The sequence below is a fragment of the Nelusetta ayraudi genome, unplaced genomic scaffold (assembly GCF_046127955.1).
Source record: "Nelusetta ayraudi isolate G7.1 ecotype Tasmania unplaced genomic scaffold, CSIRO-AGI_Nayr_v1 ptg000015l, whole genome shotgun sequence".
NCBI classification, from domain to species: domain Eukaryota; kingdom Metazoa; phylum Chordata; class Actinopteri; order Tetraodontiformes; family Monacanthidae; genus Nelusetta; species Nelusetta ayraudi.
In genome coordinates this window covers 1,958,489-1,985,000 of record NW_027466065.1, presented here as the reverse complement: position 1 = coordinate 1,985,000, position 26,512 = coordinate 1,958,489, and the positions used below count along the sequence as shown (strand labels likewise).

The following is a 26,512-nucleotide window of genomic DNA, read 5'->3' as shown; positions in this document are numbered from 1 at the left end:
CGTCGTGTTTTATTTGGACATTCCTCACAGGAATAGCATTGAATTGCGCTCGGCGGGGGGCATTCTGGCCGCCTTTGAAGACCAAATATTTGCCGGTGTTTTCTCTGGCCGGGGCCTCAGTCGAGTCCGGCGCGGCCCCAGGAGCAGCAGACGACGGTGCGGAGCGTCGTGCCCAAACTTGCCGACTTTGTTCGTCCTGTCGGTGGTTCCCTTCGTCCCCGTCAGGCCTCGGCCCATCAGCCGGGGCCCCCCGGTTCCATCGGTTCCCAGTGTTTGTGTTCACACACGCCTGTTATACAAGAGCCATGGAAGGGGCACAGGAGGTAAAAAGAATACTTTATTCCTGGACCGCGTGCGTCCGTGGCCCTGTGTGGACGCACCGGCCGCGGCCCTCTTTTCATAAAGCGCCGCTTATTGTTTGGCTCTGTGTTTTTCTTGTCAGACAGCCGTGTTTTTGATTCGGGGGCCCAGTGTGGCTGTTTTTCAGCACGGTATAAAAAAATAAAACAAAACAAGGGAGAACTGCTGGTCGCGTCCTGGTTACGGCTGCTGAAATGTTGGAGGAGGAGGAGGTTCTGAAGTCATAATTGGATATTGTAGCAGTAGCGTAGCTGTAGTCGTAAGTCCACGCTGCATTTATGTGTTTATTCAACTTCAATGAATTTGGCCCACATTGAATTCATTAAAGAAAATAAGTTTTTACATTTTTATTCTAGTGCAGTATTTTTGCACACGAGACTGTTTGTATATTTGGGAAGAAAAAATAAATACAAGCCTAAAGTTTCCCTCAATTTTTGTGTTTTTAATGTATTTTACTTCTTGGTCCTCTCAGCTTCATTCATGACTGCTGCGTCACAAGCGGACAAGCAGAGAGTTTGCATTTTTTTCGACTTTTTTAACATAATTGATAAAAAAAACAAAAAACATTCCACTGTCTCTGATTTCATCTTTCTGAGTTTTTTTTCTTGTTTCTCTTGACCACTGCACTACCTGCGATGGTGTGCGATTGTCCCAGGGCCATGTTGTAATGGTAGACACACACACACACACACACACACACACACAAGAAGCCTTTGTTAGTGCGTCTCAGGGAGACACCGTCTGAATGGTGCGTCGTGACGGAGATCAACAGCCGGCCGCCACACCGGCAGCATCCCTGCAGCTTCTCCTCTCTGCCTGCTCAGCTCTTCCTCTGGTCGCTGCCCCTCTCCTCCTCCTCCTCCTCCCCCTCTCTCCTCCTCTCCTCACCCTCTCTCCTCTCTCCTCACCCTCTTTCCTCACCCTCTCCTGCCCTCTCCGCTTCTGATAAACGTGTGCGTGCAGCACTCAGCCCCTGAACTCGGCAGCGTCTGCTATTGTGGCTAAATTACATCGCCTTTTTAAAAATAGAACAGGCAGCCACACTGCGGGCAGTTTTGTCTCTCTTTCTCTTTCTCTCTCTCTCTCTCTCTCTCTCTCTCTCTCTCTCCCTCTCCCTCTCTTTCGCCCTCACTCTGTCTGGTGGGGGGTAGGAGGAGGGACGAGGTGAGAAGAGGAAGATTTGACCTGAGGCGCATTTCACACTGAGAATAAGCTGCAAATCAAGATGGCAACGTGATAAACGGCGGCCCGAGTGTGAAACAGGAACATGTTGTTCTCAAATTAGAGTCTGTTTGAGATGTGGAAGTAGGCGGGGTTGTTTTCCGTCATCCTGACACTTGATCTGACCTTTTATTACGGTTATCTTCTGCAGCTCGGCGGGGGGCTGGGGGGGCTTGTCTTTCTAGTGTGAATCTGCCGTTTGCAAGAAGAATGAAATCAAGTCGACAAAAGAAAACATTGTCGTTGATGTTTTATCTACAGCTGTGCAGCGTGGAGGAATATTTCCACTCCGTCCGAACCCTCAGCTGGTTTCCATTCCAACTTCAGAGACTTCAGAGTTTTCCGCATCTCTTAAAGCTTAAAGCTTCCGGGACAAACTGTCGTTTGTTTGTAACAAACGTAAACCAACGCAAATGTAATTCGCGTAAATTTTGCGCCGTTCAATGGGAACACCGTGCAAATCGCAATCGCACTTTGTCGAAATTTTAGAAAAAATGTCATGGAAACACAGCTAGCATTATCATTTTTTTTTAAAAAAAACGCAAACCGGGGCTGATGTCAGCGGCTCATGTGCTCCTCCCCTCCGCGCGCAGACGACACGGCTGCAGGCTGGGGAGTCTTGAGTACGAGCGTATTGATTCGGAGTCGTCTGTCAGGGCAACGGGAGATCCAAATGGATGTCGTGACGACGGCCTCCTCTCCGGTTACCCTCTTGCTTCGGCCGCTCGCGCCCCCAGTCCGCCTCCCAGCGCCCATTGCTGCATGCTTGTTCGTGCAAACGCCACAAGCTCATCATCAGCGCTGCTGCAGACGGGCGATGCGGGCCTCCCCGGGCTCGCCAGGGGGCGACAGAGCCAGCCGTCGCTGTCGGTTACCCCCCCCCCCTGTCTGTAGTTCTCCTCCTCCAGTGCCTTCGTCAAATCCTCGCTTGACTCTCGAGAAGCCAAAAGCGGCACCTGAGTATGTTTCTATTGTGTCTCCAGTCGGTTGCAGAGGGCTTCAAAGAAGCGGTCCAGTACGTCCTCCCACAGCTGATGATGGTCCCAGTTTATCACTGTATGCACTACTTTGAGCTACTGCAGGTACGTCGCAAAGCAAGAAAACATTTTTTTTTCTCTCATTGCACAAGAAGCTGAATCTGATTTCACTTGCAGTCCTGTAAATATGAGAATCATATTTCATATTTGGGCTTTCTTTTCATTTTTCACTTTTGTTTTGCTTTTTTTTTTTTTAGCAACTTCAGGAGCGCAGCGAAGACCAAGACGACAGAGAATGTCTGAAACAGGCCATCACGGCGCTGCTCAACCTCCAGTGTAGTGTGGAGCGCATCTATGCCAAGCACCAGCCTCGCCGTAAACCCGGGTAATAATACTTTTTAAAACATTTTATAGAGCGCTTTTCAGAGTTCTCGGAGAAACTTTACAGAAATGCGGTTGAAAAATGCGCATTGGAAAAACACTTTAAAATATACAAACAAATTCAATCAAATGCAGTTCAGAGTAAAATGAACGATTCACATCAGTTCACATCAGTGGTCGTTAAAAACAAACCCACATTGTGACCCAAATATCACCAGCCCACTTTCGCTCATGTCTAGTAAATAAATTATTAAAAATATTGAATTGTGTGTCCTGCAAAATAAATGCCCAGCAGTTTCCCTCTAAATACATAGATATTCTAAAATCCAAACTGCCCACCAAGCGGCGACTCAACGCTAGTCTTGGTAATGGTGAGAAAGTTGGCATTGGGAGGCTGCGGGAAGGGGCGTTAAGGGTGTAGCACAGCATTTCTCAACTGGTGGGTCGCGGCCTGAAAGTGGGTCGCGGAGCAGTTTTGATTGGGCTTCATGGGCAGTTTCCCTTTTTTGAAAAAATATTTGAAATGTATTCATATGTGGAGAAAACGTTGGGCGTTCATTTTGCAGGAAACACAATTCAATTTCATAATTTCAATATTTTTAATTTTTTTTTGAATAATTTAATTTTTTTTCGAGATTTAAATTAGGGTTGATGATAATTTTATTTACCAGACAAGATAGAAAGTAGACTTCGGAGCATTATGGAATGAATTTGGGTTGCAAGTTCATGATCAGGAAATGAACGTGGGTCCTCCTGAGACTCCACCAGTTGAGAACCACTGGTGCAGCAGGTCCACACTGGCCTCTCCTGACTGTTTCTAGCACTGCTCTGCTAACCCTGCCACCCCCCCATCCCCACAGCGAGCCCCTGTGCCGCCTGTACAGCCGGCAGGTCCGCAGCAAGCACCTGGCCATCAAGCGCATGAACGAGATCCAGAAGAGCATCGACGGCTGGGAGGGCAAGGACATCGGTCAGTGCTGCAGCGAGTTCATCCTGGAGGGCCCGCTGCTGCGCGCCGGCGCCAAGCACGAGCGCCACAACTTCCTGTTCGACGGCCTGATGATCAGCTGCAAGGCCAACCAGAGCTCGCGGCTGCCCGGCTCCGGCTCCGGCGCCGAGTTCCGGCTGAAGGAGAAGTTTGTGCTGCGCAAGGTGCGCATCGTGGACCGCGAGGACCTGGCGGAGCTGCGGCACGCCTTCGAGCTGCTGGGCAAGGACGAGAACTGCTCGGTGTTCTGCGCGCGCACGGCCGAGGAGAAGGCGGCGTGGATGGCGGCGCTGGTCACCCTGCAGTACCGCTCCACATTGGACCGCATGCTGGACACCATGCTGCAGCACGAGGAGCGGGCGCACCCGCTGCGGCTGCCCTCGCCGGAGGTGTACCGCTTCGCCGTGCAAGACTCGGAGGAGAACATCGTGTTCGAGGACAAGGTGCAGAGCAAGACGGGCATCCCCATCATCAAGGCCGGCACGGTGGTCAAACTCATCGAGAGGCTGACGTACCACATGTATGCCGGTGAGCCGCAGCGTCCCGCTCCTCGCCGCTTCTTTGTGTGCGTTTGCTGTCGATTGTGTGCGTTGACGCCGACACTCTGCTGTCCTCCTGCTCGCAGATCCCAACTTTGTGCGCACGTTTCTCACCACCTACCGCTCGTTCTGCAAGCCACAGGAGCTCCTCACCCTGCTCATAGACAGGTACAGTGCAACCCTCCACCCAGTCCTTACTCTTGTTGTTGTTGCTGCACCTTCTGTTTTTACTGTATTTTTACTGTATTTCACTCTCACCTTATTCTGAAATGTCCAGTGTGTAAAATTTGCCCTGATTTACAATTTTCATATTGGTAAAAGCTTAATATGCTCTATATAAACACATTAATAAAAGCATGTACTTGAGGTACCATCAAAGTAATTTGGTTTTCCTACCCTGAGAATGGTTCTTATTTCTAGATAATAATATACACTGAGCAAGGGTCTCGCTCCTAGTTAGCTGCTTGACAGCGCGTTTCGTATTTAGGGTGAACGCTCGCTTCCGCAAATAAACCAACAAAGAAGAAGGTGGACAAGGTATCCAGGTTTGTGTGCGCAGGCCACCGTAGTTCACTGGCAAGCTCGAAAGAGGGAGGGTCAGAGGGTGCAGTCTAAAATCTGACCACCTGACATGATTTTGTGATTTCCTCTGAAAATCTTCAAATATTACACACTTAACTTTTTATGTGTTTTTATTTTTTAGTGCCGTCCCTGTCTTTTGTGTTGTCTCCTTTTTTGGTGAGCCAAAGACAATTCTCCACCCTGTTGGGCAATAAAGATTTATTCTGTTCTGTTCCGTTCATAAAGGATCGAGATCCCCGAGCCGGAGCCGACCGAGGAGGACCGGCAGGCTCTCTGGAACGGCGATCAGCCCATGGCCGCCGAGCTCCAGAGGTTCCGGAAGGAGTACGTGCAGCCGGTCCAGCTCAGGTACGACCTGACGCAGAGGCGCTGTCACATCGGCCGGGTTTTAGCAGCAGTGAAAGATGCGACATCCGAAAGGTTTGCCGAGAAAAAAACGATGTTTTGTCTCAGCTTCTGCATGCTTGGAAAACGAGGCAGACTCAGAGGGCGAAGCCGACACCTAGCTGGTGTCGTTGCTAACCTCGGTAAGGTATTGGTGCCCCTTTGTGATGTCATAGAGGGTATACGCTCCCTAAAGAAGTGTGACCAAGTGAGTAGAAGTAACCAAGAAGTAAAGGAAGGGCTTTTCACGTGTTCAGGGAGGTGATTGGCATCGTTGCATAATATGGGCCGTCTTTAATAATGGCATTTACCGAAAAATTGTCAGAGTTGTCCGTCCAATCCCTTGACTCGTGGATGTCAGTTCCTGAGTTCCGGGTGCAATGATCGATGACGATCAAGTGAAGCACTCTGAAAATACCTCGCAGTGCAGCTCTGCTCTCCTCGTCACAGCCCCAATGTTTTCGTTTGTGTCCGACTTTCAGTCCTTATAAGGATGATGGGGTGGTGGTGGTGGTGGGGGGGGGGGGGGGGGGGGGGCAAGGGCATAGAAGGTTCACAGATTGTCTCCCAATCACAGCTCATTGCTGCCGCGGAATTTCAAACCGACGCGCAGCCGTCTCCGATCGTCGTGCGCTTTATGTCCTCGTTCCCTCGCGACCGCGCCGTCGTCCGGGGGACGCCTAAAAGTTTTTGTCCCGCTTATGTAACAGGTCGCATTAAAAATAGTGCCGGCAGTGTTTACTCATGGGTGGTCTGTCGTCGGGTAAACACTGCGATGTGGCAGTTTATTTTTAAATGCACTCGCTGAAAGTAGGTGAAAATACCTCCGGGAGGCTCGACTTCTGCCCCTCGGAGCACAAAATATTCCAGCTGCTGCTATTTTTAGCCGGCGGGGCTATTAAAAGGGTAAACTACCCCGTCGGAGGAGTAAACGCTGGACGCCAACCAGAGAAGTGCACTTGAGGCTGCGTGCTTGTTGCGTGTCCATCTTCTGATCGCCTGCTGTTTAGAGGAACCGGCTGTTATTCTGAACAAGACCTCATAGAAGTCAATATTCTGTTTACAGTACTATGCGGCGCTTGTGGCGCACTTCAGCACTAGAGATGCAAATGATCGATTCATTCCCTAATCGTGAGTTGATTGACCTTATCGATCGATTCATGATTAATTGATGAGCAGCGATTTTCCTGAGAGCCTAAATTTCACAATGGAAAATGTGTCAGGAAGACATTGTTTAACCCTTAAATGATGCTGAGGGCCCAATGTGACCCATTTTTACATTAGACAACACCCTAAACATTTATCCTCTGACTTTAAGTTGACTTCTAATGGATCACATTTCAACTTTTTTATAAAGTTGTTTAAAAGTAACATCTTCTATTATGTATTATGACCGTCACAGTATCTACAGGTGAGTTGCTCTTTTCTGCCGCAACACTGTTCTCATGATATTAACTACCCGTGTAAAAAATGTTCAATAAATTGCGACTAATTTAATTTAATTTTGATTAAATTCTTAATCGACAATTAATTTTTCAGACGATTAATTGTTAACGTCCCTAATCAGCACCGTTTTCCCTCCTTTAATGGCCCAAGCGTTGACTTTTCATTGCATCAAAAAAATGTTTGTTTGTTTGTTTGTTTTTGAGGATGATGATGTAACGAGTCTTTGTCTTGTAGGGTCCTCAATGTTTTCCGCCAGTGGGTCGAACACCATTTCTACGACTTTGAGAACGACCCGGAGCTGAGGACTCAGCTCGAGGAGTACATCACCAGCAAAATCCAGCTCCGAGGTCAGAGTCGCACACCTTGGTTCGACACCACCCCCACCGTCCCAGTCATGCAGCGTGGCCAAACCAAGAATTCCGTCCTTCCCTCCGCAGGCAAGTCGATGCGGAAGTGGGTGGAGTCCATCAACAAGATCATCAAGAGGAAGCTGCAGACGCAGTCCAACGGCGTCAGCCACAGCATCACCTTCGAGAGCCCGCCCCCTCCCATCGAGTGGCACATCTGCCGGGCGGGCCAGGTGGACACCTTCGACCTGATGACCCTCCACCCCATCGAGATCGCCCGACAGCTCACGCTGCTGGAATCCGAGCTCTACAGGTGAGTCGCTGATTTGCGCACGGCCCGTTCACCTGGGGGGTTTTTCACTGGGGATTTTGGTATCGATCCGATACCAAGTTAAGACGGGGCTAGTATCGCCAGTACAGATGCCTTTTATTTGAAATGTCAGGATCATTGAAGATTTTAGGCAAATAAATTAGTTTTTTTATCAACCAACTAAAATACAAAACCATTTAACAGAATAATAAAATGCTTAAAAATAAGCGAGCACATTTGTTTGTTTAGGAAAAAATTCACCAGTGCAAAATGACAAAACAAGTAACAAAAACTACCTTCTATTCCGCGCAAGAGTTTGTGAAAGATGGAGTCAGATTGTAGGTCCTTCACGACCAGAGAGAGAGAGTGAAGGAGTGACTTATGACCTTTAACCCCCTCCGCAGAGCCGTGCGGCCGTCTGAGCTGGTCGGCAGCGTCTGGACCAAAGAAGACAAAGAGAAGAACTCACCCAACCTGCTGCGTATGATCCGCCACACCACCAACCTCACACTGTGGTTTGAGAAGTGAGTCTGGAGGCTGAAACAACAACAACAACTTCTTCTTCTTCTTCTTCTTCTTCTTCTTATGATTTAAAAAGTCCAGTTTGCGAGTCGTGCTCGACAAGCTGCAACTGTCTGTCTGTGTGTGTCTGCTTGTGCGTTGCAGGTGCATCGTTGAGACGATGAACCTGGACGAGCGAGTGGCCGTGTTGTCGCGCGTCATCGAGGTGCTGCAGGTGTTCCAGGAGCTCAACAACTTCAACGGCGTGCTGGAGGTGGTCAGCGCCATCAACTCGGTGCCGGTGTACAGACTGGACCATACGTTTGAGGTGAGGGAAAACCTTTTTCTTTCTTCCCTTTTTTTTCTACTGGCTCCGCAGGAAGCTTAGACACGGCCTCGGGTAATCGTCCTTCATTTTTAAGCGTTGAAAACAAACAATTTCAGATACAAACAAACAAGTTACAATAAATAAATACAAGTTAAAATAATATACATGCATACTGCATATATATATATATATACACACACACATATTTTTTTTTTTTAATCTGAAATGGAATAGGGGGAAGCAGAGCTTATCTGGTCCTATCCCAATGTTAACATATATTGCATTCACAAATTATAGTAAAGGGAAAAAAAACTTTATTTATTTTTTTTTTTTTATGTTTACATTCTGTGAAATAAATCAAGGCAAACACTCAGCAATTGGCACATTCACCTTCTCTTGTATACCTAATTTGATACAAAGTATAGTTATATAGTCTTCAAAATTAAAAAAGGGAGAGAATTTCTGAAGCTGTTGATATTTTTTTTTACCCCAAAAAAAGACATGACGAGAAAACCTCTGCGGTGTGCATTATATAAATGCTGTTATTAGTCCATCCAGAATCACAATGAAGGCTGTGAAGATCAAAGGCCAGAAAGTTGACTGGAACGATGAAGCATCAACATAAATCACGTCTTCCCAAGAATTCTCTGGTCTGCCTCGGAGATTCTCAGCAGTCATCTTTAGTTTTCTCTTTATAGCCCCCCCCTTGCCCCCCTTTTCTTTTTTTTTAAAGACAATGCGCTGCTTTTTATTGCACCCTGAGGCCAAAATTCTCAGAAGTCCGACTAGTTCTGGGTATCCTGATGTCGGGATGATGCTCCTCTTGACTCCACGAGCCGAGCCGCTCGTCTTTTATTGCGCCGTCTGAATCATATGCTGATCCGGCGGTCACACGCTCTGCCTGCCTCGGCCCTCCTGCTCCTCCTCCAGGCGATACCAGAGAGGAAGAAGAGAGTCCTGGAGGAGGCCGTGGAGCTCAGCCAGGACCACTTCAAGAAGTACTTGGCCAAACTCAAGTCCATAAACCCGCCCTGCGTGCCTTTCTTTGGTAAGCCCCGCCTCAAGCGACCACCAACCGTCAACACCCCCTCCCTCCAGAACCGCTCACCTCCGCTTGCTCTGCCCTCAGGTATCTACCTGACCAACATCCTGAAGACGGAGGAGGGCAACCCAGACTTCCTCAAGCGCCACGGCAAGGAGCTGATCAACTTCAGCAAGAGGAGGAAAGTGGCCGAGATCACCGGCGAGATCCAGCAGTACCAGAACCAGCCCTACTGCCTGAAGGTGGAGCACGACATCCGGGTGAGCGAAACCCCCCTCTCCCCTGTCCTCCTCCTTCGACCCCCTCTCTCTGCTGCCCGCCACCTGAACCCGTGTCTCGTTTTCTTGGACCGCAGCGGTTCTTCGAGAACCTGAACCCGATGGGGAACATGGGCGAGAAGGAGTTTAGCGACTACCTGTTCAAGATGTCGCTGGACATCGAGCCACGCAACTGCAGGCAGGCCCCTCGATTTGTGAGTGTCCACACGACCGTGCACCACCAGTGGTTGACCAATGAGATGCTGCTTCTCTCTGAACTGGACCTGGACGGAACCAGGCATCAGGACTCCTTTTGGTCTTGTGTCTTTTGTTTGTTTTTTTCAAAAGGCTCCAACTTGCACAGTAATTTCACCTTGGCTTCACTTTTAACTCACGCAAGTTTCTTGACAGTAACCACTAGCGCTGCAGCTGTCGCATATTTTGCCAGTCGATTATTCTATCGAATATTCCGTCGATTGGTTGAGTAATCGCATTAAACATGTGTTTGCTTAATTAAAGCCCAGTTATAAATATCCAATAGAAAATAAGACCAATCTCTTGATAATAACAACCAATTTGTTTCCTTTTTAAGAAAAAACTGACGTGGTGTGGTTAATCTGTTAATAGCAGACCTACACGCTCACAACATGTAATGTAATGATAATCTGCAAAGTAACCGATAATTTGTCAGTAATTGTTGTATTTATTTTACAACAATTTTACAATTTATCATATTTATCGTATAAATATGAGATACTTAGAAGTAAAAGTATTTTTAAAAAAATTGAAAATACAAACTCACTTATTTCAATACTTGAATAAGTGTATTTTTTGGACTATAAGTCTCACCTTTTTTCATAGTTGGCTGGTCCTACTTCTTGTAGTCGGACACAAAAGAAATTGCTTTTCAAGTTAGTTGCCGTAATGATCCTCAGGGGTTCCTTCTCTGACTGAATTCGCAATCAAATCATTTTAAAACAACAAAGTTGACCAAACTGCTGCATATAAGTAAAAAAAACAAAAAAAACCAACACAATTGAAACGGATAAAAACAACTAAAACAGCAAAGTATTAAAACAATTCTAAACGCAATTTTAAAGTGACTTCTTGTCGCGGTTGTGTGTGCGCGTGCAGCCCAGGAAGACGATGTACAACCTGAAGTCTCCGGGGATTCGACCTGTGCGAACGTCTACCTCGGGCACCCTGAAGGGCCACCCCGTCCCGCTGGAGAGGGACCCCCCGCACAAGATCACCTTCCGCAGCATCGCCGAGACGGAGCCAGAGGTGGCGGCGGCGGCGGCGGCGGCGGCGACGTCGTCGGCCTCGGTGCCCACGTCCCCCAACACGCCCACGCCGCCGCAGTCGGCCTCGTCCGACCTCTGTCCCGTGTTCATGGACGGCGACCTCAGCAGCTCCTACGGCGGTGAGCTCACGTTCAATTCCCAGCGTCCGCCTCGGCCCGCACAGTGTCCCAGACCTCGTCTGTCCTCTGTCGTTGCAGGTTGCAACTCCTCCTTTTCTTCAGCTCATCATTCACATGCCAGTGAGTTGATTGCCACCGGGTTTTTCTTCTTCCCCAGCATCTTGGGGATGGGAGGGTTCAGGCAGCAGGTGGTTGACGTTCTCTCCCCCCCCCCCCCCTTTTTTCTTCCCCCGCAGAGTTCCAGTCTGCGTCCTGCGGCAGCCTGCACCAGCTCAGCGAGGAGCAGCTGAAGCCGCCGCCTCTGCCGCCGCGGCGGAAAGACACCATGTCCGACGCCAAAGTAAGACGGCTACTCCCACCCCAGAGCGATTCCTCTCGCTGTCACATGATTGATGGTCGCTGTCTGGGACATCCGATGATGTGCAGCGCAACAGAAATGCCGTATCTCCCCCACCCCCCCAAATTTGTTAGCTTTGACCTTTGACCTCTGGGGTGGGAGGCGACATTTTGCTGTCGATCTGATCTGATACCAAGTAAACACAGGGCACCTTGGTATCGATGCTGTCGATATTCAGAGGGACTCGTGGCCTGGTTGTGCAGCTGCCAGTGGATGACCAACAATCCTCACCTCTGTGTGTTTCAGCTGAGCTCCAGGTCCGACAGCCCCCCGGCCATCCCGCCCCGGCTGCCCCCGCCGCTGCCCAGGACCCAGACCCGGCCGCCGCCGGCCTTCAACGGGCCTCCGGGCGACGGGCCGCTGCCCAGCCCGCCGCCTCCGCCGCCGCCCCCCCGAGACCCCCTGCCCGACACGCCGCCGCCGGTGCCCCAGCGGCCCCCCGAGATCTTCATCAACTACCCCTTGAACCCGCAGCCCTCGCCGGTCTGCCGCTACCACTGGGACTTCGGCGGCAGCTCGCCCAGCTCGCCGGGCACGCCGCCCAGCACGCCGTCGCCGCGAGTGCCCCGCCGCGGCTGCCCGCTCAGCGCCAGCCAGAACAGCCTGTGCCCGCTGCCCGTCCCCGCCCCCGCCCAGCCCCCCGCCGCCGCCCCGCCCGTCCCGCCGCGCCACAACTCCAGCCCGCAGCTGCCCAAGCTGCCGCCAAAGACCTACAAGAGGGAGCTGCTGCTGCAGCCGCCGCCGCCGCTGCTGCAGGGCCTCTCATTGGTGGAGAACAGCGACGGCAGCCAGTGAGCCGCCGCCGCTGGCCGCAGTGGCACCAAGGGGAGGGGGGGGGGGCGATTAGGGGTTTAGGGGGGGAGTAAGGGAGGGGCGGGGGGGAGAAAAACTGAAAGGAAAAAAAGAAGTGAGTGGACTGAAAGCTACTGATCAGATGGGATTGATACTGCTACACACACACACACACACACACACACACACACACACACACTCACACTGTCACTGTCTTAACTCCGCCCACCGTACTCTGTGCCAACTTAACGCCCCCCCCCCACCCCCTCAGTGCCTCTCAGGGGAAACGTAGCTCCGCCTTCACCACCACCACCACCGACCCTCTGTGCCAATGAGAAACTCTCACCGGTGTGCCGGCTAACACACAGCCCACAGTTGGTGTGTGTGTGTGTGTGTGTGTGTGTGTGTGTGTGTGTGTGTGTGTGTGTGTGTGTGTGTCGATTGCAGAAGTTCCTCTCGCTCCCTCCTTCCCCCTCGTCAGCCGCCAGCGCCTCCCCCAGCGGCCTGCAGGGGGCGCCGCACCTTGTAGCTCCGCCGCAGCTGCTTGCATTTCTTTGGGCATTGAGGCGGTCGCCTGGCGTCCCGCTGCTGCTGCTGCTGCTGCTGCTGCTGCTGCAGCTCCCCGCCAACGGACGTTTTGCCAAAGTCTTATTTTATGCAGGGGGAAAAGGGATTTTCTGTCTTCTCTTTTCTTCTCTCTCTCCTTCTTCTTTTCTGTTGTTTTTTTTTGGGGGTCTTCACAAATGTGACGTTGAATGAAACGAGACGGGGGAGGCGACGCTGAGTCACTCCCTCCCCCTGACCCCACCCCCACCCACCCAAACTCAACACTGTGACTGTCGAGTCGAACTGACTGACCTTTTTTTTTACGCGGCGTCGTCGCCCTGAAGACGGGCCTCCACCCCCTCCCCCCCCACCCCTCCTCCGCCGCAGACACAAGACACGTTGCCTTTTAAAAAAGAAAGCGCCAATAGCGGTGACCTCTGACCCCTGAGCTCCGGGCCGGGCCCCGTCTTGCGAGATCTTGAGATCCGCCAACACTCCGTTTGCACATCCAGTTTTGGGCGAATTCAGCTTGTGTGTGTGTGTGTGTGTGTGTGTGTGTGTGTGTGTGTGTGTGTGTGTGTGTGTGTGTGTGTGTGTGTGTGTGTGTGTGTGTGTGTGTGTGTGTGTGTGAGACTCAGTTCCCTCTGCGTTGAGGGGGCGTGGCCACGATATAGCCGCGGCGCCGACCCAGGAGAGGAGGACCGAGGCCGGGAAGGAGAGCCAAGCCATTTCCTGCCCCCCTGTGACTTTTACGGCGAACGCCGCTGCCGTCTTGACACTGTGCCCCTCCCCAAGCCCCGCCTCCCCAGACCCACCCTCCACCTAACGAACCTACTCCTCCTCAGCGGCAGCGTTCACAACTTGGGACATAGAAGCAAGCCCCTGCCCACCCAAACCCCCTCCTCCCCCGCCACGCCTCTGTCGGGACGGCTCCCCCCGGTGGCTGCTTGAAATACGGCAATGCCCGTGGGAAAAAAAAGAGGAACTTTTTTTTTCTTCAAACTTCTGTTTTGTTTTGTGTTTTTTTCTTCTTCTTCTACTTCTTCTTCTTCTTCTGTTTTTTCCCTGCTTGAAAACATTTTTCAAGACTGAAATAATCCATTGCATCACGCTCAGATGTGCCTTTTATTTTTGTTTTTCTACTTTACAGACATTTTTGCGAAACGGTGTCTAAAATGCTAAAAAAAAAAAAAAAAAAAAAAAAAGTTGCCTATGTAATGTTTAGAACAAAAAAAGCTATACACTATGAAATTGTACATGTTTGTGGATACTGTGTATATATATAACATGTATACACTAACTAAAGAATTTGTATAAAGTGACAAAAGTTTTTTTTTTCTTTTTTTTTTCTCTCTCTCTCTCCTTCCCCCCCCCTTGCTCTCTCCGTGTCGTATCGAACCCTCGTCCGCGTTGGTTCAGTCGAGTTTTTTTCGCTTGGTGATCCAATGCTGCTACAGTTGGATAGGAAAAACAAAAGAGCGCAAAAAAAATACAAAAAAACGACGTCACTAACATACTTACAGACAATCTCCAGTCGAGACGCTGGGAGTTATTCAGTGAGGAAAGCCATCCCCCCACCCCCCTGCCCCCATCCTCCACCTGCACCTCCCCTGTTTTTGAAGCGATGAAAACAAATGAACACTTCAGTATGCCAAGAGCACTTAACCAGACGCGTGCTTCACTTTGTACGTCCTACTAATTGCCTTTCCTCTCCTGCTCTTTCAAAAGTTTTTTTATTTTTTTTATTTTAATTTTCTTTTCTTTTTTTCCGCTCTAAACGCTAACACCTGCGATCAGTCGCGAGAGCCCGAGTGTAGGGAAGAATTGGATGGGTTTGTTTTTTGGTCGGTCGGTTGGTTTGTTTGTTTGTTTAATGACTTTTGTTTTTCTGAGAAACACACTTTTTGCACTTTAGGCTGTACTGTTGAAGAGCCGCAGTTGCCGCATGGTCGCGCACATGCGGATGCAAATGGCCCGAGGCAACTGTTCAACTCACTTTCTACGTAGATCAGGGCAGAAAAAAAAGAAACACTCAATCTTCGAGACACCCCCCCCCTCCTCCAGCCCCAACAGATGATGCTTAACAATGCTCCTCCCTTCAGTCAAACTAGAGACCCTCCAGCCGAGGTCCAAACCGCTTCACTGTCTCAGCCACGTCGGCTTCCCCAAGTCAGTATTGGAAGGGTTGAGGAAACAAAATGTCCCTTTTCTATGTTTCTTTCTCTCTTTTTTTTTTTTTTTGATTTGTTTGTTTGGTTTTGTAGCCCCTCTGGCCTGCCGTAGCAGACGAGCAGGGGTTCTTTTCTTCTCCTTTCTCCTCCGGTAGCACTGTAACAGCTTGATCCAGCAGTCTTTTTTTTGTTTTGTTTTGTTTTTTGAATGGTATGTGGCCTTTTAACTGCTTTGTATTAATGGTCTTGATGAGATTAATAAATCACCCAGTCTTATTTTGTACTGAACTTCCTGTTTCTCCTCTTTTGTTTTTCCCTCCAACCATCGACGTAGCCTCCAGGTTAGCACGCTGGAGGTCTCTGACGCGTCTCTGACCTTTGATCACCACCAGTCGGGTTGCATTTTAGTTTAGATGTGTACAGTATCTGTTCAGGGGTGACGAGACCAGGAAGCAGCTTGTCAGCCGTCCTGAAAAGCAACAGAAGAAGAGGAAGGAGTGGCCGAGCACAAGACCTTCATGTTTTCCATTTCAACGTAGAACTGCACTGAAAACTTCCCTTATTGGGAAAGGGATGTTTGTTGTTACTGCAAGACTTTGGTAGAACACCATGGCGTGCTCTCTAAAATGTATGTAGAAAACCTTTGCACATCATCAGCGAAAAACAAGAAAAGGCAAAAAAAAAAAGAACACATCCATTAAATGCATCCACAGTTTGTCTTTCAGTCGTCCTCCTCAGACGGTGCTGCAGGGCCCCTCGCTGTCCTCGCTGTCTTCCCACAATCCTCCAATGCTGGCAGCAGGGGCCCGGCTCCCTCGCTGCTGCGACACCCTGGCAACATGCAGGAAGAGACCAAGGATGTATAATAAGAACTGGAAAACGGATTGGTAATATGGCAGCGTGTCGATGTTTTCCCAGTGGCCATTTGGGGTACTGCAGCAAAAAAAAATCCCATAGGCCCAAAAAGTTTTTTTTTTTTTTTTTTTTTCATAGACCACAATATAAAAATAAACAGCTGACAGGAAGACTGTGACCTGAAACACAATTCATTGCAAATTCTTTCTATTGTAGATTTTTCAGTTATGGTCTTTTAGTCGACTTTTTCAGCGTGTGCGCTGGGCGAGCAACTGCATTGAAATGAATGGGCCGCCATCTTGGGCTCACTCACTCACTGGTGTGATCGGGTGGGCGTGTCTGTCATGGCTCCTACCTCAGGCCACTGTCCCTGCTGGGGTGGTGAGTGTAGCAGCTCTGCCTGGTGGACGACGACGACGACGCCGCCTGGACCGGGACGAAGCCTTGTCTGCCGTCTTTCTCCGGAGAAGAGTCCACCTGGAGACAGGAAGTGACCTCAGTAGGTTTTTGGGGGGGGGTTTGTTGATGTTTTGTTTTTTTTTAACAAATCTCACACATCCACCTTGCGAAAGCTTCCAAACTTGAAGCATTTTCACTTTCAACCAACTGGTGGAAGGTGGTGCCTCAGATGGAATCTTTTAATCTGTTGGCTTTATCTTACAGGTTGATCAATTCTTATGGAGATTGGATGGACCTTGTGTCTGTCACGTCCAGAGTTAACCAGACAGTGCGGCACTGGCAGTTGCTCAAGGCCTCCTGTTCGTGTGAGGGTCACTTTGTTCCGGTTCCTCGTCTATTTCTGATCATACAGCCAGAAAGAGGAAACCAAAGGACCGTGAATGGTCATTTGGTGACTTCACAGAAAGATCTGAGTCACTGATAGTCACTCCGATGTTTTTTCTCTGATTGTACAAAGGTCTTTGAGGCACCTTTGGGTGTGATTTTGCGCTGTACAAATAAAAAAATATATAGATTAAAAAAACGAAACAAAAAAACTCCACTACAAATAATGAAGCACCTGTGTGGAAGGGTGGTCCCATATCGGCCGGAAGGCGCTTTTAGGGTGCAGTGGCGGTGATCCCGTCCTGACGCTGACCAGCCTCTTCCCGTAGGAGCTGACGAGGCACGGCGCCGGCCCGTCCTCGCCCCTCAGAGGAGGGTGAGGGGTCAGTCTGGGAATCTGCCACCTCAGACACACCGTCCTCTCTCGGGTCGCCTCCCTCTGTTGCTGCAGTGATGGTTTCAGTAGCACCGGCTCCTGGCTGTCCTCCTCCTCCTCTTCGTCATCCTCCTCTTCCTCGTCCTCCTCCTCCCCGCTGGCCGTCACCTCCCTGCGCAGGGTGCCCTCAGGGCTGCCGGACGTGACGGAGGAGTAGTCGAAGGCCGAGGTGTCGTCCGGGTCCGTGTCGCAGTCGGCGCGGCCGGGTTTGGAGCGGGCCGGCGCTGCTCCGTCGGTGCGCTGGCTGAAGGTGCCCTGGCCCGAGTCGCTGTTGTCCCCCCAGCCGGCGGCCTCGGGGGTGAGGAGGGAGCAGCAGCCGTGCCCGCACTCCCCGGGGTCCCGGCCGGGGTCGGCCCTCCTCCGGACCGGGCTGCAGGACCAGCACTCCACGCGCACCGAGTGGCAGCCGTCCACTCCGTTGGCCAGAGCGACGCCGTCCTGGTCCTCTCTGAACGAGGGGAGGAGACGAAGACTGGCATCAAGCAGGTGCAGTGGACCTTTCTGACCAGTTACAGAGGGGCAAAAAAGGTATTTGGCAGCCACCGATTCTGCAAGTTGTCCCACTTAAAAAGATGAGAGAGGTCTGTAATGTTCGCCATAGGTACACGTCGAGTGTGAGAGACAGAATGCAACAAAAAAAAAGTAATCCAGGAAATCACATTGTACGATTTCCAATGAATTTATTTGTAAGATGGTGAGGAAAATAAGTATTTAGCACCTACAAACAAGCAAGAATTGTGGCCCTCGCAGATTTGAGCTTCTTCGTGAAGAAGAGTGATTCACATCTGAGAGAAAAAACAAAATCTGATTCTGATCAAACTGTGAGGATTTTGTTTGCTTTCGGCACTGCAGCTTGTGCGCCACCGGCTGTATTAGCGTGAGTGGCCAGCAGAGGGCGACACCAACCTCTGAGCTGCACTGCCCTGCTGGCCTTCTCGACTCTGCTGGTTCCTCCTGAAGCGTTTCGCAGAACATCCGCCAGGGGGCGCGTCTGAGCTGCTGTTTGGCGTGCAAGTGTAGAGAGAGAGAGAGGGGACACGTTTACATCACGGACACGAGCTTCGATGCCTTCAACCTGTCGGTGACCGGCGGGCCTGCTCTGACCTCCGGCCGGGTCCCTCCTCTTCCCCCCAGCGGACGTCCTCCTCCAGGATGACGTGGCAGCGAGCCAGCAGCGCTCGCAGCGCGCGCTCCGCCCCCAGCAGCAGGCTGCAGTCTGGGTGCTCCTTCCCCGTCCACTGGAGCAGGTTCTGAAGACAGAGAGACACCACTTGAGCGCACGAGGCGGGGGACCATGGGTGCATTAAACTGGCTGCCGGAGTGGCAATATGGGCGCGCGCGCTGATTTTTCCCCAGTGGCCACTTGAGGTACTGCAGCAAAAACGCCTTTAAAACGGCTGACAGGGCGACTGTGACTTGAAACACGACTCATATCAAATCTTTTTATTGTAGATTTTTCAGTAATGGTCTTTTAGTCATTTAAGTTTAAGTTTGAAGTTTTTGTCATTCTGTTTTAGCTCATTCACATCGTGACGTCGTACATGCTGTGTCTCAGGTCGCTCTGATTGGCTGCGTCTTGATGTGTCTGTAAGTGACATTCCCCAGAGTCGTTCTGATTGGCCAAATAGATTGTGTGAGTTTCAGAGGCACGATGGGAAGTGCCACTACTGCGCACGCTCTATGGGCCCATTGGTGCGGAAGTCAAAAACTTTTTCGGCGTACGCGCTGGGTGAGCAACTCCATTGAAACGAATGGGCCGCCATCTTGGATTCCGGGGGTATTCTGGCGCCCCCGGTAGGCTGCCGGCTCACCTGGATGTGGCTCAGGTAGCTGTGTATCCGGGTCACAGGTGCCAGCAGTAGCGAGAGCAGTTTCATTTCCTCCCTCTCCACCTGAACGCTCTGTCAAATGTAGGACAGGAAGAAGAAAACCGAGAGGAAGAATGAAAAAATATACCAGTCTGCGCTCTGCGGAGCTTCACAGCTGACTGAAGCACCTGCGCTGTGACCTACCTGCGTCTTCTCACTGTCGTCTGATTGGTTCAGCCTGTTGAACTCCAGTGAGAGGAAGGATGCCAGCGTGCTGGTGTAACCGATGTACATGTCAGAGAAGGAAGCCTGGAAAACAACACAGCAGCAGCAGCAGCCATGAGCCTCCTCAGTGTTCAAGGTCTTTTTTGTTGTTGTTGTTGTTGTTGTTTTGTTTGTTCTGTTTGAATGCCAAAAGAAAAAGGAAAACATCCACTCGCATCGTTCTGGCCGATGAGCTGCACCAGGATGTCCCCGACCAGAGACTTCCAGTGTTCCGCTGACAGCCGCTCCTGCAGGGTGTTCCTGAACAGCAGGTGTCGCTGCAGCAGCTGCTCCACGAACTTCAGGTACGTCTGGCTGGTTCACAGTGCAGGCAGAAAACAGTCACAAACACACAAGTGTCGCAGCGACATGAGTGCAACACAAAACACTTGAAGTTAAAGGTGTGAGTCCTCCAGTCATATGTGTCAAAGGGGATTTTTTTTTTGTTTCTTCCTGTCGTGTGACTGGTGTTGTGCGCTCACTATGGCTCCAGAGTCATGTGATGAACGGGCGGCGCCTTGTATTTGTCGTACAGCTGGTTCAGCGTGGACACGTACTCCCACTCCGAGTGCAGCAGCTGCATCGCCACCTGATGTCGCGCATCTGCCAGAAGCAAAGAGACGTTGTTAAAAAAGACCATGACGGAAAATTCTGCAATAGAAAGATTCACTGTAAATGGCGTTTCAGGTCACAGTCGTCCTATCAGCGTTTATTTTTGTATTGCGGTCAATGGGAAAAAGGCTTTTTGGGCCCATGGATTTTTTTTTTGCTGCAATACATCAAGTGGCCACTGGGGGGGGGGGAAATTGACATGCCGCCATATTGCCAGTCCGGCATCCAGTTCTTATAATGTATCCATGGTCTGACATCAAGTGCAGGCTCACCTGTGCCTTCACTCAGTCCTGCTTTCAGGCCCTGCAGGAAACAGTGGAGGAGCAGCTTCCCTCTGGACGGGCCTGCAGGTGGAGCCGACGAGCAGTCGTTGCAGTCGTTGCAGTGGCTCCGCTCGCGGGTCGATTCCGCTGTGTCGGCGCTGCAGACAGACAGCGGAACGCAAAACACACAGTGAGCTGCACCTGGATCTGCTTGAGGCTCTGTGATGTCACCCTGACTGCCATCGCAGTTTAAGGCAGAACGGAGACCAAATGGAACAGCAAAAAAAAAAACAGGGATTGCATTGGCAGGGCTTGCAATTCACTTTCTGGCCACTAGATGCAGCAAAATCTTCCGCGATGGGCCTTTAATTACCTCTTCCTTTGTTTCAATGTGGAGCTCTTTGCATCCTGTAGGGGTCGCTGCTTGTTACTGTACAACTGTAAGATCTGGCACTGCATCACTCCAAGTTCTTCCTGCAGGAAAGACGAGAAGAGAAAAAAACTCAAACTCCGTCCCGCAATTCCGTCTCAGTCCCAGTTCCGGGATCACAGTCCTGCCCAGGCGATGGGACTCTCACCCTCAGCGCCTCCACCAGCGTCTCCATGCGCAGAGCTTTCTTCTTGCAGCTCCTCCTGTTCTCCTCCAGCTCCTCCCTGAGGTACGAGTCTCCGTGCTGGATCTGGCTGAGCTCCATCAGAGCGCTGCTGAAGCCCATCTTCAGCTCCGAGACCATGCATTGTAGCTGTCAGCGCAGCAGGTGTCACACACGGATTTAGAGAGGGAAGAAAACAGGTTTCCTTTCACTCGCAAATATTTAAGATCAAATATTCAAAATACGATCAAATATTTAAGATTTGAATCTCAGTCTGAGTTGAGCTCGGCTGGCTGACGCAGTCTGACCTTGGAGATTTCGCCCACTATCTCGGCCTCCTGGGGCTTCATGACCTGAAGATGGAGACACAAACAGGCATGATGGCAAACGCTCAGGTGCGTTTGATGTGTGCAGCCTCAGTTACCTGTCACAAGTGACAAGTAAAAGACAAAAGCAGTCGAGAGGCTCACGGTTGAATTCACAGACTGCAGACACAAAGCAAAACAGGTCGACCTGTTTCGTTATTGCAAGCAAAGGCAAATATTCCTGTGGATTTTCACATTCAAAGCAAGGCATAACTTTATTCACATTCAATTATGTGCAACGCGGCGATACCGAGATCGCTGTTGTCTAACATTGGCTTGACATTGATGGCAGGACCCTTGTTTGTTTGCGGTACCTGAGCGGAGGTTGGCCCCTGCCAGCAGCCCCTCTGCTAAGGAAGCGACGAGCTGGCCAACGAGCTCAACCCTGTGGGGAGGAAACGGCCGCGGGTGCCAAGATCCGTCCCAGCAAGTCTGCAGGCAGAAGGACAGGGCACGTGTCAGCAGAAATATTCATTTCTTGCAGTGTTTGCCGCTGCAGGTACATGGAATACAATTATAGTTTCTAAACGGATCACTAATGGAAGCCCTGAAGTCGACGTCTAATCACACTTTGGAGCGCTGACGTCCGGTTTTATTGCGTCTTCATGACGGCTGCACAATGATTAAATCTTGCCACAAAGCAAAACACCTGCGAGTAAGGACAACGCCGGTCACTTGTAAATATTCCACAAGACGCAAGGAGCGAAAGTGAGGAGAAACTCACCTCGGCCAGTGCTCCTCAGTGCTGCATCCCCAGAAAACAACATCCGACGTCAATCTCCCTCACACACACACACACCCCCCCCGCCCCCCGCCCCCACCCTCCAAAAAAAACACTTGAAATATCTGAAATATTTTTCCTCTTGCACAGGAAGAAAAGAAAAAAGCTTATTTTTCAATCCATTTCGGGGTTTGCCGGTGTCGTGCGTGTTGCTGCGCTCCGTCCGTGCTGCTCTGCTTGGCACGCAGCAGCGATCCCGCATGATGCTCAGAGAGCAGCTCACTCAACCGACTCAGGGACCATGTGTGAGGAGCGACTGTGGAGTAAAGCAAGCTGAGTGAGGGCATCCCTGAGATTTAGCCCACCTTTCTACAATCCACCAATCATCCTTCTTCCACGCCCACTTCCTCCTGCACTCAGGCTCACAGGGGTCTGCCGGAGCCTCCTTTGTGCAATGATAAACATGTTTTGTCACATGGTTCTTTTTTTTTTTTTTTTTTTTTTCATTTAAGGACATATAATGACGACAACATAGATGAAAAGACAGAAAGACTTCAAGTAAAGAGACAACTTTTTTTCTGACATATTCTATCATTTAATCCTTTTTAGATCGGCTGTCCAAGGTTGGCAGCATAAAACGTTGTTACGACAATAAAGACACATATTTCATGTACACCTATGAACTATAAATTTACACAACATGTTGAAGAGCACAAAAGGAGGTTGAATGTATTCCGAGACAACAAAATAAACCATAACGCGCTCTACTGTTTTTGAACAATAATTTTTATTGAAGTTTGAGCGCATATTGTCAATTGTACAAATATTTTAATTTATATATATATGTATATGTTTTTATGTGTTTGTACATATATGTATATATACATAAACAATAATGTGCAAAACTTTAATATGCTTTTTATTTTATTTTTTTAAAAATGTTTTTATTTTATTTTATATGGAACTATTATACTGAATGATTAATCTACCGCCACCAAACAATAATCCTTCTGTTTAAAACAAAACAAAAGTAATCATTTATGTCCAATGTTCACGAAATTATGCGATAACGCATTCCGTGTGTCGTTCTCCTCCTCTTGTCTCCGCCCCTGTGGCGCTCCGTCCACTAGTTTAAATCGGACGCACGGGGGGGCGTGGTTAAATGACTGCTCCCCGCTGTGATTGGCTGCCGTCCTCGAGGAGTTTTCAAAATCCCAGGAGCAGCTGCAGCAACAGCTGAGCCGAACTGAAGGAGGTTCTGTCAAAACACAGGGCAGAGACGACAGCACCGGCGGTGAGAATAATAATTTATTACTTTATTTGTATCATAATAAAAGAAATGCATCCTTTAATCGAGCACTTTTCCCGATAAGAGAACGGCGAATGACATCGAACAACGTCGAAATGTTGTGCAGTTGATTTGACGTTCAACCGGGGACGTTAGTCGGCAGCGTCTCGCTCGCTCTCTTTTTAAACACACTTCCGGTGAATTGGTGGTCATTTCGGCGACATAAAACAGTCTTTTTTTTTTCTTTTTTTTTGTCTCGTGGCAGTTTTTGTTGTTATTATTATTATTATTTTTATTTATTTTTTTTTTAACTTTCCACGTTTCGTCCTGTCAACGAGCTCCGGTCCGAACTCGACCGCGGTTCAGTTGTGTGAGACGGGCGAGCTCATTTAAAGGGTCATGCCGACACTTTCACTTTTGTTTTTAGCAACGACCAACTTTCTTTGTCAATTAAACAGACAAAACAAAGCTATGAAGGGCTACCAGTTTGCTAGACTCTGCTGAAATTAGATTAGATTACATTAGATTAGAGATTTCTTGCCATTTGTACACGTTAAAACGTGGTTAGAATTGGTACATTGGAATTCACACATTTATATTACATATATAACAATAATAATAGGGGAAAAGGGCAATTAATTAAGAGCTAGAAAAGTGTTTATTGTTCATTCAATAAGTAGTGTAAAAGTCCAGCCCATTTGAATGTTTTATACATGCGTATATACATACAGTATATCTGACAAAGTATTTGTGTTAAGTGCTAAAAATGTTCTCTGACCGTCTCAAGCCATGAGAACAACTGAATTTGACTCCTCCGAGGACGAGGAGGTGGGTGAGGAGCAGCAGACTCCCCTGCACATCTCCTGGTGAGTGTCGGCCCCGCACCCTCACAAACCACAACATCGCTGTTTCACAAGTCAAACTAGTGAAGAAAAAAAAAAACAAGCTGCAGTGTGATGAGGCGATGTTTCATTTCATCTCCAGGTTACCTCTGTCCATCGTGGAGTGTTCGCAGTTTCTCGGGATCTGCGCCCTGCCAGGTAAAGACGCCAAGTCACATGTTAATGATGTTATTTTGTAAGAGTGCCCTCTGAAAAAAAAATCATTTCATCTTTCTGTCACTTAGGATGCAGATACAAAGACACCCAGAGGAGTCTGGAGAGAGACATCCGTAAGACGGCTTTGATTTTTGAAGTTTTAGTATCACAGGAACATTTTCCAACTGCATCTGTTTGATTTAGTTTTTTCTCATTGGTTTCTGTTTCATGCACATATTTGTAAAATTGTTTTAATCAGACAGAGTTGAGGGCCACAAACTAGGTATTTATATTTTTTGTGTCATGTCATCGGTTTCTTTGCATCTCGTCTGTTGTGCCGTGGACTTCCTGCTGGACAGAGGAGCTCCAGAACCAGGGCGTGCAGGAGGTGTTTGTCTTCTGCACCCGCGGCGAACTGCACAAGTACCGTGTCCCGTCGCTGCTGGACGCCTACCAGGAGCGGGGCCTGGCCGTTCACCACATGCCTTTCCCGGACGGAGCCGCTCCCGAGCTGGAGCAGTGCTGCCAGATCCTGGGGGAGCTGCAGCTCTGCCTGGAGAACAGCAGGAGGACGGTGATCCAGTGAGTGTGGCCCACGCCTTCCGCTTTTCATCTCGCAGTAGCAGAGCACTGAGCAGAGCGACAAGGAGAATGATGGCGTGTGCATGAAATAGAACGGCGTGCTAGTTGGCGCGCTACACCCGTGGTTCTCACCTGGTGGAGTCTCAGGAGGACCCGCATTTTAATTACTTATCATGAAGTCGCAACCAAATTTATTTCACAGCACTTAAATTTATTTAATACAATTAAAAATGCTAAACCACTTCCTATCATGTCAAATTGTTGAAACTATTGAATTGTGTCCCGCAAAATAAATGTGCAGCATTTTCTCTCTAAAAAAAAATATGTGTATGTATGTATATACATATATATATGTACATATATACACACGATACTGGATTTCACACTTCGACACGATACTTCTAAAAAAAAAAAAGATTTTCGATACTAGCAACCGCGGAAGTTTCCTGCCTCACAGGGAAGGAGGGGAGGGAGCGCTCTGAGTGTTGTTGTTGTGTGTTGGCGGGCGGCGCACGTCGAGTAGCAATATATCAGCACTATGGAAAAGTTATATTGAACCGTTTTTACTTTTCAATATCGATATTTAACGAATATATCAATATTTTTTACAACACTAGCATATGTATGTGTATATATATATATATATATATATATATATATATGTATACAGTATATACATATATAATGTCTGCTGTGGGTCCCTCTGTGTGATCCAGTGAGACCTCTGAAGGTTGTGGGCGACAGCAGGGGAACTGGTCGGACCCGGTGTCCACGTAGAACCAGTCAGTGCATATTTCTGCCCCAGCGAGGGAGCTTCAAAACCTGCAGCTCAGCTTAAGAATAGACATTCAAGACAGACGGTGGCCCTTTTTCTTTTGTTGTTGCCGTGTTTTGTGTATTTTTAAACAGCTCCTGGTGACAAAATCAGACGTTTTTCCCTCCGCATTCCCGACCTGACAAGTTGTTAACCTTCGGTTTTCAAATGGCTTGATTGTTGTTCTCCGCTTCACTCCTCAGCTGCTACGGAGGCCTCGGACGATCCGGCTTAAGTGAGAACACTTCCGCTCCGTCGCCATTCTCTTCACCTGATGTTCCTGCTTCCTGGGGCTAGCGGTCACATGGGTCACATGGGTCACATGGCTCCGGCTCTTCTGTTTTTCTCCTGCTGCGCAGTCGCTGCCTGCCTGCTGCTGCGTCTCTCCGTCTGCATGCCGGTGAACCAGGCCATCGAGATCCTGCGGGAGCACCGAGGGGGAGGAGCCATCCAAACCGTGAAGGTGACGCCCACTACTCGCTCCGTTTCGCAGTCCGTCCGATTTAAAGTCTTCCCTTTGAGGTGAAACCGCGTCTCCTCCTTCCTCACCAGCAATACAACTTCCTCCATGAGTTCCGGGAGAAGTACGCGGCCTATCAGGACAGCAGGGCGGCGGCCACAGAGCGCTCGGTGTCGCGGTGATCTCGCCGTCGGCCCCCTTTTGATAATGTTGTGGTTGTGAGCAAAGGTTTTTTTTTGTGCATAAATTATGAAAAATGCACTCGCTGGTGATTGCACTTTAAAAGAATAATACAATGCCGTTTTTATCCTCAATTTAAAATAAAGACTTGCTGAGGGGAAATCCAGCCAGCTTGTTGTAGGTAATTAAATGATTTTTTTTTTTTTTAAATCTAAGGATAAAAAAATTTTCAACCCATTTTCAGATTTTCATTTGTCATCCTTGGCTCCAGTGGAGCCGCAGCATTAATTATCCCCCCAAAAAAGCCGTCCCGATTTCTAAAAACATTTAGCCCTCTGTTTACAGCCTCCTGCTAAAGCTTTCTGCCACAGTGTTGCTTTGTTGCATCTTCAACTTGTTTTGGCAGGGCAAATTTCTTCTTGAAAGTGGTGCAAGCAAAAATAAAAAAGATTTCACTAA

At 49.2% G+C, this 26,512-nt stretch overlaps 4 protein-coding genes across 6 annotated transcripts in view; 2 read left to right on the top strand and 2 right to left on the bottom strand.

Moving 5' to 3' along the window:
• The window catches only part of sos2 (son of sevenless homolog 2 (Drosophila)), a 27,869-nt gene extending 15,556 nt beyond the window's left edge, over positions 1 to 12,313 (top strand). The window contains exons 8-23 of one of the 2 annotated variants that reach the window (XM_076023360.1): positions 2,565 to 2,663; positions 2,816 to 2,943; positions 3,800 to 4,455; positions 4,553 to 4,634; positions 5,274 to 5,396; positions 7,113 to 7,225; positions 7,316 to 7,538; positions 7,940 to 8,059; positions 8,202 to 8,364; positions 9,295 to 9,412; positions 9,494 to 9,666; positions 9,762 to 9,878; positions 10,798 to 11,086; positions 11,165 to 11,206; positions 11,323 to 11,426; positions 11,730 to 12,313. In XM_076023360.1, the coding sequence (XP_075879475.1) occupies positions 2,565 to 2,663; positions 2,816 to 2,943; positions 3,800 to 4,455; positions 4,553 to 4,634; positions 5,274 to 5,396; positions 7,113 to 7,225; positions 7,316 to 7,538; positions 7,940 to 8,059; positions 8,202 to 8,364; positions 9,295 to 9,412; positions 9,494 to 9,666; positions 9,762 to 9,878; positions 10,798 to 11,086; positions 11,165 to 11,206; positions 11,323 to 11,426; positions 11,730 to 12,278 (3,099 nt within the window). In that variant the 3' untranslated portion in view covers positions 12,279 to 12,313. Of the gene's footprint in view, positions 1 to 2,564; positions 2,664 to 2,815; positions 2,944 to 3,799; positions 4,456 to 4,552; positions 4,635 to 5,273; positions 5,397 to 7,112; positions 7,226 to 7,315; positions 7,539 to 7,939; positions 8,060 to 8,201; positions 8,365 to 9,294; positions 9,413 to 9,493; positions 9,667 to 9,761; positions 9,879 to 10,797; positions 11,207 to 11,322; positions 11,427 to 11,729 lie in introns of both variants that reach the window. The other variant, XM_076023359.1, reaches the window with a different exon arrangement.
• dmac2l (distal membrane arm assembly component 2 like) overlaps positions 1 to 26,512 on the bottom strand; it is a 373,839-nt gene that overhangs the window by 25,718 nt on the left and 321,609 nt on the right. The gene's annotated exons all lie outside the window — the stretch shown is intronic.
• On the bottom strand, positions 15,675 to 21,756 carry LOC142886315 (uncharacterized). Of its 2 annotated transcripts, none has more exons than XM_076023357.1 (15): positions 21,696 to 21,756; positions 21,286 to 21,403; positions 20,915 to 20,959; positions 20,592 to 20,756; positions 20,387 to 20,487; positions 20,023 to 20,171; positions 19,621 to 19,741; positions 19,315 to 19,453; positions 19,079 to 19,183; positions 18,878 to 18,967; positions 18,171 to 18,316; positions 17,973 to 18,065; positions 16,866 to 17,514; positions 16,203 to 16,324; positions 15,675 to 15,823 (listed from the first exon to the last, which is right to left on the bottom strand). In XM_076023357.1, the coding sequence occupies exons 3-15, from the start codon at positions 20,954 to 20,956 to the stop codon at positions 15,727 to 15,729; spliced, it is 2,019 nt and encodes a 672-aa protein (XP_075879472.1). In that variant the 5' UTR covers positions 20,957 to 20,959; positions 21,286 to 21,403; positions 21,696 to 21,756; the 3' UTR covers positions 15,675 to 15,726. The 2 variants fall into 2 exon arrangements, with proteins under 2 accessions (XP_075879472.1, XP_075879473.1); XM_076023358.1 differs by having other exon boundaries at positions 17,973 to 18,062.
• cdkn3 (cyclin dependent kinase inhibitor 3) lies at positions 22,866 to 26,290 on the top strand. Its single transcript, XM_076023356.1, has 8 exons — positions 22,866 to 22,986; positions 23,768 to 23,846; positions 23,965 to 24,020; positions 24,107 to 24,151; positions 24,377 to 24,599; positions 25,617 to 25,648; positions 25,773 to 25,876; positions 25,966 to 26,290. The coding sequence occupies exons 2-8, from the start codon at positions 23,770 to 23,772 to the stop codon at positions 26,053 to 26,055; spliced, it is 627 nt and encodes a 208-aa protein (XP_075879471.1). The 5' UTR covers positions 22,866 to 22,986; positions 23,768 to 23,769; the 3' UTR covers positions 26,056 to 26,290.

Excerpts from the sequence above, each read along its gene's own strand:
- cdkn3 (XM_076023356.1), top strand. The coding sequence starts at position 23,770 with ATGAGAACAACTGAATTTGACTCCTCCGAGGACGAGGAGGTGGGTGAG. Across the intron at positions 23,847-23,964 it reads ACTCCCCTGCACATCTCCTG|GTTACCTCTGTCCATCGTGG; the intron begins GTGAGTGTCGGC and ends TTTCATCTCCAG. Across the intron at positions 24,152-24,376 it reads GAGTCTGGAGAGAGACATCC|AGGAGCTCCAGAACCAGGGC; the intron begins GTAAGACGGCTT and ends CCTGCTGGACAG.
- LOC142886315 (XM_076023357.1), bottom strand. The coding sequence starts at position 20,956 with ATGAAGCCCCAGGAGGCCGAGATAGTGGGCGAAATCTCCAAG. Across the intron at positions 20,757-20,914 it reads TAGTGGGCGAAATCTCCAAG|CTACAATGCATGGTCTCGGA; the intron begins GTCAGACTGCGT and ends CTGCGCTGACAG. Across the intron at positions 19,184-19,314 it reads AGCTCATCGGCCAGAACGAT|GCTTCCTTCTCTGACATGTA; the intron begins GCGAGTGGATGT and ends GTTGTTTTCCAG.